We start from the raw sequence: 9,223 nt of genomic DNA, 5'->3' as shown, positions 1-9,223 counted from the left end.
CTCATTCTGATAAACTGGAAGAACCCAAACTCTCCTCTTTTAAGTCAGTGGGAAACTGATGTGTTATATTATTTGAAATTGGAAAAAATCAAATACTCAGTTAGAGGATCCGTACAGACGTTTTTCAAAACATGGCAGGATCTAATCAGTAATATTTTAAAATAAGTTTATAAAGCACAGAGAATTTATTAATTTAGGTATTTTTACAAGCCTTAAATTTTACACCGTTTGGCTTGCTCTCTCTCTCAGGGGTGGGGATCGATCTGTTCTTAACATAATTCTTTTTTGTAAAAACTTGATTGATTTGTATGGATTGTAATAAAATTAATTAAAATAAAAAAAAAATATACACCTCAAAAAGATATGACAGTCAAAAATGAAACAAGTAACTAGAAAAACTATTTTATTAGTAAAGAATGTAAAATACAGAAAAAATAGCATAGTTGGCAAATTACAAATTTTGAATAGTTAACATTTTAAACAGTCAGAAATAATTACATTGTCTAAGGAAAAGAAATATATTAGTACAACAAATTCAATTCGGAAATTGAACAAACATAACACATAATCCAAATATTTAGTTTAGCTGCTCAGGCCTATACTCTGTTTAGTTTAGTAACAATTAGAACTCTCACGGTCTGATCGAAGGCTGAGCAGACACAGAGGCCCTGCTTATCAGGACTCCAGTCCAGACTTGAAATCGGTTGTGTGGAAAGTGTGACATTCTGAAGGAGGCCAACTAGTCCAGCAACTCCCATATCAATGTTATCTGCATCTTTTTTGCTTCTTTGGACTGGATATTCACTTGAAAAGAAAAGATGAATGAATGAGAGTTACTACGGTAATATGAAAATCTGAAGAAACTAACAGCACTTATAACTCAGTGTGTGGCTTAGCAATCAATTTATTTGACCTCTGTGAAAAAACGGCAGGACTAAGAAGGAGATCCCAGAACTCAATAGAACAATTTTGATGAGAACAAACCATTCAGCGAACTTGCCAATCCCGCTTTTCTGTTTACTTGGTAATTTATTACAGGTTCTATGGTTCTCTGTATGAAGAAAAATGGTCTCATGCTCATATGAAATCTTTACATGAAATCTGGTGACCAACCTCTGTGCTCTCCCTCTCTCTCCCTGTCCCTCTCCTAGGACTAAAGTGGAAGAGGAAGATGGCTGACTGTGAGCTGCAACATGTTGACAAAGAACAAGGTGCTCAGTGCTTACATTTATTAGTGCAGAAAACTCTACAGTCTAGTCAGTCTACAAAAACAGTGCAGAGGTTCTTCTTTAAGATAAAGAAATAAATACTTCAGTAACATCAGTGTACTACAGGATGTAAAAAGCAATAAATACATAAATCCTCTTATGAACAGCACAGAATAAAACTGTATACATATGTATAACTGACTCCTTGGGTAAATCATGTTGTTTAAGGTAAGGTTCACATGCCACATTGTATTGAAAATCTCATCAGAAACTTGAAAAGGCTTTATAAATACACTGAAACTAACCGCATATTGTTTATTAGTGTAACGAATCTGATTGTAATTAACTTGTAACAATATAATGGTTCAGGGAACAGCCATAGTATTCCAAATACCATAACTGCTTTAGCGTTGTTACTCTCACTTCTTCTTCTTCTTCTTCTTTCAGCTCCTCCCGTTAGGAGTTGCCACAGCAGATCATCGTTTTCCATATTACTCTCACTGCACGACTCGGAGTATTTATATCACTGTATCTGAGTGTGAATCACAGCAGCAGCTGATCGGAAAGAGAATTATCGGTATACAGCTTTAAGGACACGCTGTCTCTGCCACTGCAAAACGTTTTAAAGCCTTTCCTGTACAGACCTCGCGGTTCAGGAACACTTTAATCCTAAGAACTTTAAATGCACTCAATCAATTGCTCCTTGTAGAACGGTTTGTACTTATAAGTACAATCACCCCACTGTAAACTTGCACTACAGTTATAATATCTCACAACCTGGGCCACTTTATAAAGTGCGTATTTACATATGATGACGATATCATTTTTAAGGTGAAATGCAGCAAAATATGTTTGTTAAATTATACAGATAAAACTTTAACTTCATTTAAATAATCTATATTCTTCACTGGGAGTGTCGTTAAGGATAGAATAATTAAACATGTACTATGAAGATATTTCAATGTTCTTTAAACGTTTTGATTTAATCGGCTAAGCTTACAGATGGCTTAACGTCTATTACAGAGCTGATTGTGTGGCGATCGGTTACTTGGGGAAAGAAAAGCAAGGACTGCAGTGACGGCTACGCCAATATATATTGAATATAAAACAGAGAGAGAAAATAACAACACAGCTAAAACGCATGGCGACAAATTTCGACAAAAGATAAATGCTTGTGTCATGAGCACGAGGCGGCTATGCAGTGTCTGCAACGGACGTGGCCATCCACCGTGCATAAGCTACTTTACTGACATTGGCGGGCGAAGGAGCCACCGATTCTTTTTCCATAACGTGCTTTAACTCCTATCATCATGAAAATGATATCACGTATACATCTCATTATTTTAGTTATTCAGAGAGCTGTAATATCACGAATGTAATGGATTCTGTGTCCTGTCGGAGGAAGAGAGCCGGTTTAAGAAGCAAGTAGTGATTCACACACATAGAGCACATAGAAAATCAAATACAAAACAAAGCATTTAACGTGCTACTTTAATTACGATGTGATTTGAGAAACTGGTTGATTAAACGATTTTAAGATGAAGTTTATGATGTTCTACTTTAATGACAAAATAAATTATGTGATTAAAGTGGAAATGTCGAGATTGAAGTTGACATTTTGTGCTTTTTCCCCACTGTGTGCCTTTTTTTCTCTGTACCCTAATAAGCTTTCATATAACACTCAGACGGTGGGCTATTACTCACCTTTTCACGGCGACTTTGATATGTGACTTCTTTTTTATTTCCGGCACTGTGCGATTTTGTGAACATGAGCTTTTAAGTTTCTCCAACACGCTATGTCACTCGATCAACTTCCTTTTGTTGATTATACCACGGTTTACTCTGTAACGGTCAAATGAAATATGGATATGTACCTGTACGTTTGTACCTTTTCCCATATCTGTTTTTGTGGTATGCCTTTATGTTTAGGGCCGGCCCTTTATACAGAGGGAGGGGAGCACCTGGCTTGGAGGGCCAACAGACTGTACGGGGAGGAGCTATCCGAATGTAAATAGGTGGCGGGAAAAAAGGGAAGAGAAGGAGCTAGGAGAGAGAAGGAGGGCATAACAGAAAAAGGCACGAGGGAAAGGATTAACACCTCTTGGATATCGTCAGGTGAACCCGGGTTCATTTCCAAGCAAATTATTTTTTCTTTCGGGAGGAAAGAATACGGGAGAGGACTTGATGGGCCAGCACAAGGAACAGTTAATCAGAACGTTTCCTGGAACAAGAGATATGGTCGGCGTCTCATTCCCCACTACAGACTGAGCTCGACGCTCCGTACAGATAAGATTTAAAAGACTATAAATCCATTGTTTTTTTTTGTTTTGTTTCCATTTTCAAGTCTTTATTAGTAATGTATGTTTTCAAGTGTTGGTGTTATGATTTGTGTGGGGAAGGGAAGCGCTGCAGTGCGATATTATGTATATAAGGTCTGTTCGTTGTTGCAGTGATCCTATATATTGTCTGCCAATAATCATTTTTGCTTGACCCTGCTTTCACTGGTGTGTCTCTATAATTGAAGTGGTGAAGTAGAAAAGTAGTGTTGGTCACTCGCGCCCCGGATTATTTGTTTTCTTTTTCTTTTTGCTGCCTCTCAAATATGGCAGTGTGTATTATAATCGTGCCGGATCTGAGAGCGGTACAACTTGAACAAATAGTATGTTTTTCCTTTGCCTCCACTTGGTATTCACTGAAATTCTTATATTTTCCCAATGTCTTTTCACAGAAGGCTGAGCTTAAGGGCTATTTATATTGATTTGCATATTCAAAGAGGCGTAATTCTGGGAGGAGTTGGGGCGTTACATAAAGCGCATGCACGAGCGTTACTTTTCACGCTGATCGGGATATATGTAGCAGAAGAACGTGGAAGTTGGAGTACACACAGATTCATGCATCTGGATTTTTCTGTGCGTAAGCACATTTCGGGTTTTGTGCTTACGTCATGTTATAGTGCGAGTTCTACGCATGGCGTTATACATGAGGCCCCAGGACTCTTACTAGAGCTGGGTGGCCATCTAAACTGAGCAATCGGGGGAGAAGGGCCTTAGTCAGGGAGGTGACCAAGAACCCGATGGTCACTCTGTCAGAGCTCCAGAGGTCCACTGTGGAGAGAGGAGAACCTTCCAGAAGGACAACCATCTCTGCAGCAATCCACCAATCAGGCCTGTATGGTAGAGTGGCCAGACAGAAGCCACTCCTTAGTAAAAGGCACATGGCAGCCCGCCTGGAGTTTGCCAAAGGGCACCTGAAGGACTCTCAGACCATGAGAAACAAAATTCTGTGGTCTGATAAGACAAAGATTGAACTCTTTGGTGTGAATGCCAGGCATCACGTTTGGAGGAAACCAGGCACCGCTCATCACCAGGCCAATACCATCCCTACAGTGAAGCATGGTGGTGGCAGCATCATGCTGTGGGGATGTTTTTCAGCGGCAGGAACTGGGAGACTAGTCAGGATAAAGGGAAAGATGACTGTAGCAATGTACAGAGACATCTGGGATGAAAACCTGCTCCAGAGCTCTTGACCTCAGACTGGGGTGGCGGTTCATCTTTCAGCAGGACAACGACCCAAAGCACACAGCCAAGATATCAAAGGAGAGGCTTCAGGACAACTCTGTGAATGTCCTTGAGTGGCCCAGCCAGAGCCCAGACTTAAATCCGATTGAACATCTCTGGAGAGATCTTAAAATGGCTGTGCACCGACGCTTCCCATCCAACCTGATGGAGCTTGAGAGGTGCTGCAAAGAGGAATGGGCGAAACTGGCCAAGGATAGGTGTGCCAAGCTTGTGGCATCATAGTCAAAAAGACTTGAGGCTGGAATTGCTTGACAAAGTATTGAGCAAAGGCTACATGTGATTTCTCCGTTTTTTTATTTTTAATAAATTTGCAAAACCCTCAAGTAAACTTTTTTCACGTTGTCATTATGGGGTGTTGTGTGTAGAATTCTGAGGAAAAAAAAAGGAATTTATTCCATTTTGGAATAAGGCTGTAACATAACAAAATGTGGAAAAAGTGATGCGCTGTGAATACTTTCCGGATGCACTGTATCTTATCAAAAGATCTTGACTATACATTGTTCTCCTCTCTTGCTAAATGAATCTTAGCATGGAGAGGTCTATTCATTTTTTTACATCTAAAATGTTTTACTTAAATGTTTTCCAATGCTGTATCTGTTCTAGTGTCCATATAAACAAAAGGAATTCCAGTTTCTGTATTACACATTGTCTGAAGAAGGGGCCCGAGTTGCCTCAGAAGCTTGCATATTGTAATCTTTTTAGTTAACCAATAAAAGGCATCATTTTGTTTGACTTCTCACTATTCCTCCCTCTGAAAATGGGGACTCCGCAAAAGAAATGATTTGTTCTGTCACCAACACTTTAACGATGACTTACTTTGACCCTGCAGTTATAATATGTAGTGACTTCAACCATGTGTTTTTGGAAGGAACGATGAGATATTTCTATCAGTTTGTGAGTTGTTCCACTCAAGGAAATATCAAGCTGGATATGCTGCATTCAAATGTTAAAGATGCCTTTAAATGTAAACTACTGCCACTTTTAGGCAAATCTGACCACAACCTGATTCGTCTTATTCCAAGCTACAAGCCTGTTATTAGACGGAATCCTGTTATCACCAGAATAGTGAGGAAATGCAGCCTGGACGCTGATATGATTCTGAATGATGGATTCCAAATAACAGACTGGGAAATGATGTTTGAGTCATATAGGGACAATATTGAGGGACTTGGAATGACAAAAGGTCTGCAGAATGACAAAAAGAAAACATTTAAATCAATGAAAAAGAGGCACTGAGGGACATATAGTATGTGATAATGAAAAAGCAGAGTAAAGGAAAGGAATCTTAAAAAGCTAAAATAGAAAACAAAACTGATTCAGAATAGCATGAAGGATGTCTGGAATGGGCTGGGCATTATTACAGGACTCAACCAATCCAGGGCTCAAGTGCTAGAAGGGGATATGGAAAAGCTAACATCCTGAACCAATTGTTAATAGTTTTTTCTTCCCACTGCCATTATTTTCCAAAGACCAGTCACTTGACACCATCCCAATGTATCAACAACTCCTACCACGTCAACTAGAATTGGGCCAGTGAGCATCAGTGTGGGCTGTTCATAGCTGAAGAACAAGTAAGGAGACAACTGAGTAAGCTACACAAAGGAAAAGCTGTGGGACCAAATGGTGTCAGTCCTCGAGTTGTTAAGGCCTTTGCTGACCAACTTTGTGGTGTCCTCTGTCATCTGTTTAATCTGTCACTAAGGCTTCCATAGCTACTGCTGTGGAAAACATCCTGCATTGTTCCTGTTCCAAAGAAGACAGGTGCCTCTTCACTGAGTGACTACAGACCAGTGGCACTTACGTCTCATATCATGAAGACTTCTGACAGACTGGTCCTGGATTATATAAATCCTCCTGTGACAGACCATCTGGAGCTACTGAAGGATGCTTATTTGACAAAGATTGAAGTGGAGGATGCAATTATCGATCTGCTCCACAAGGCCTATTCTAACCTGGACAAAACTGACAACACGGAAAGGATTATGTTTTTTGATTTCTCCAGTGCCTTCAATACCATCCAACCATATCTGTTAATGGGTAATCTCAGATAAATGTAGGCGGAAGAGCCTATGGTGTCTGCGATAATGGACTATCTGTCAGGCAGACTGTAATTTGTGAATCTCAATGACTGTGTGTCTGATATGGATGTGTGCAACATTAGAGCACCATAAGAAACAGTTCTGTCTCCTTTTCTCTTTACTCAGAACACCTCAGACTAAAAATAAAACTCCAAGCCATGTCAACTGCAGAAAATCTCTGGTGAATCTGGACGTACAATATGAGGAGAGACAGAGTATAGGAGTCAGGTGGAGAACTTTGTTTCTTGGTGCAAAGAAAATTGTCTGAATCTTAACATCAGCAAAACCCAGGAACTGGTTATTGATTTTAGCCGCACCAAAGAGCCACTATGTCCAGTGACTATTCATGGAGTGGATGCAGGTTCTCTTTTACAAGTACTTGGAAGACCACATTAATGACAGGCTGCACTGGTCTTCGAACACATATTAAAGAATAAGTATAATATACATGTATATATAGTGCAGACAGTGCAAATAGTTCATAAAGTGGCTCAGATTGTGCAATATTACGGTTGTAGTGCAGTTTAGAGTGAGGTAATTGTAATTATAAGTACAAATAGTTCTACTTGGAGCACTTGATGGACTGATTTTTTGGGATGAAACTGTTTCTGGGCATGAAGGTCTGTGCAGGAAAAGCTCTGAAGCGTTTGCCAGATGAGAGAAGTTCAAACCGACTGTGGCATGGGTGAGTGGATAACATGCAGATGCTGGTGGCTTTCCTTAGACAGCATGTGCTATAAATGTCCTTCAGAGCCAGAAGCTATATTCCGATTATCCTAAGGGCTGTGATACCACCTACAAATACAATGGGCTAAAATCCCCTTAGTGGAACAGCAGTAGTAGGTTTGAAGTACCTGTCTAGAAAAGCCAGCCATTTTCAATATTCTTAACAAAAACAGTTGTTGCTGTGCTTTCTTCAGCTGTGCTGTGGTGTTAGCTGTCCATGAAAGATCCCTGAAGATATACAGTGGGTACGGAAAGTATTCAGACCCCCTTCAATTTTTCACCCTTTGTTATATTGCAGCCATTTGCTAAAATCATTTAAATTAATTTTTTTCCTCATTAATGTACATACAACACCCCATATTGACAGACAAAAAAAAGAATTTTTGAAATTGTTGCAGATTTATTAAAAAAGAAAAACTGAAATATCACCTGGTCCTAAGTATTCAGACCCTTTGCTCAGTATTTAGTAGAAGCACCCTTTTGAGCTAATACAGCCATGAGTCTTCTTGGGAAAGATGCAACAAGTTTTTCACACCTGGATTTGGGGATCCTCTGCCATTCCTCCTTGCAGATCCTCTCCAGTTCTGTCAGGTTGGATGGTAAACGTTGGTGGACAGCCATTTTAGGTCTCTCCAGAGATGACCAATTGGGTTTAAGTCAGGGCTCTGGCTGGGCCATTCAAGAACAGTCACGGAGTTGTTGTGAAGCCACTCCTTCGTTATTTTAGCTGTGTGCTTAGGGTCATTGTCTTGTTGGAAGGTAAACCTTCGGCCCAGTCTGAGGTCCTTAGCACTCTGGAGAAGGTTTTTGTCCAGGATATCCCTGTACTTGGCCGCATTCATCTTCCCTCGATTGCAACCAGTCATCCTGTCCCTGCAGCTGAAAAACACCCCACAGCATGATGCTGCCACCGCCATGCTTCACTGTGGGGACTGTATTGGACAAGAGATGAGCAGTGCCTGGTTGTCTCCACACATACCGCTTAGAATTAAGGCCAAAAAGTTCTATCTTGGTCTCATCAGACCAGAGAATCTTATTTCTCACCATCTCAGAGTCCTTCAGGTGTCTTTTAGCAAACTCCATGCGGGCTGTCATGTGTCTTGCCTCTCCTCAGTGAGTGGAGACAACCAGGCACTGCTCATCACTTGTCCAATACAGTCCCCACAGTGAAGCATGGCGGTGGCAGCATCATGCTGTGGGGGTGTTTTTCAGTTGCAGGGACAGAACAACTGGTTGCAATCGAGGGAAAGATGAATGCGGCCAAGTACAGGGATATCCTGGACAAAAACCTTCTCCAGAGTGTTAAGGACCTCAGACTGGGCCGAAGGTTTACCTTCCAACAAGACAATGACCCTAAGCACACAGCTAAAATAACGAAGGAGTGGCTTCACAACAACTCCGTGACTGTTCTTGAATGGCCCAGCCAGAGCCCTGACTTAAACCCAATTGGTCATCTCTGGAGAGACCTAAAAATGGCTGTCCACCAACGTTTACCATCCAACCTGACAGAACTGGAGAGGATCTGCAAGGAGGAATAACAGAGGATCCCCAAATCCAGGTGTGAAAAACTTGTTGCATCTTTCCCAAGAAGACTCATGGCTGCATTAGCTCAAAAGGGTGCTTCTACTAAAAA

At 40.7% G+C, this 9,223-nt stretch overlaps 1 protein-coding gene across 1 annotated transcript in view; it reads right to left on the bottom strand.

Moving 5' to 3' along the window:
* Window positions 1-415: 415 nt before the first annotated feature.
* Window positions 416-9,223, bottom strand: part of dnaaf10 (dynein axonemal assembly factor 10) — a 104,962-nt gene continuing 96,154 nt past the window's right edge. Inside the window, exon 8 of the mRNA XM_039737890.1 lies at window positions 416-804. Within this exon, the coding sequence (XP_039593824.1) occupies window positions 597-804 (208 nt within the window). The 3' untranslated portion in view covers window positions 416-596. The remainder of the gene's footprint in view (window positions 805-9,223) is intronic.

The sequence above is a fragment of the Polypterus senegalus genome, chromosome 16 (genome assembly GCF_016835505.1).
Source record: "Polypterus senegalus isolate Bchr_013 chromosome 16, ASM1683550v1, whole genome shotgun sequence".
NCBI classification, from domain to species: domain Eukaryota; kingdom Metazoa; phylum Chordata; class Cladistia; order Polypteriformes; family Polypteridae; genus Polypterus; species Polypterus senegalus.
Note: the sequence above shows the minus strand (reverse complement) of the source record. Positions and strands in the feature narration are given on the sequence as shown.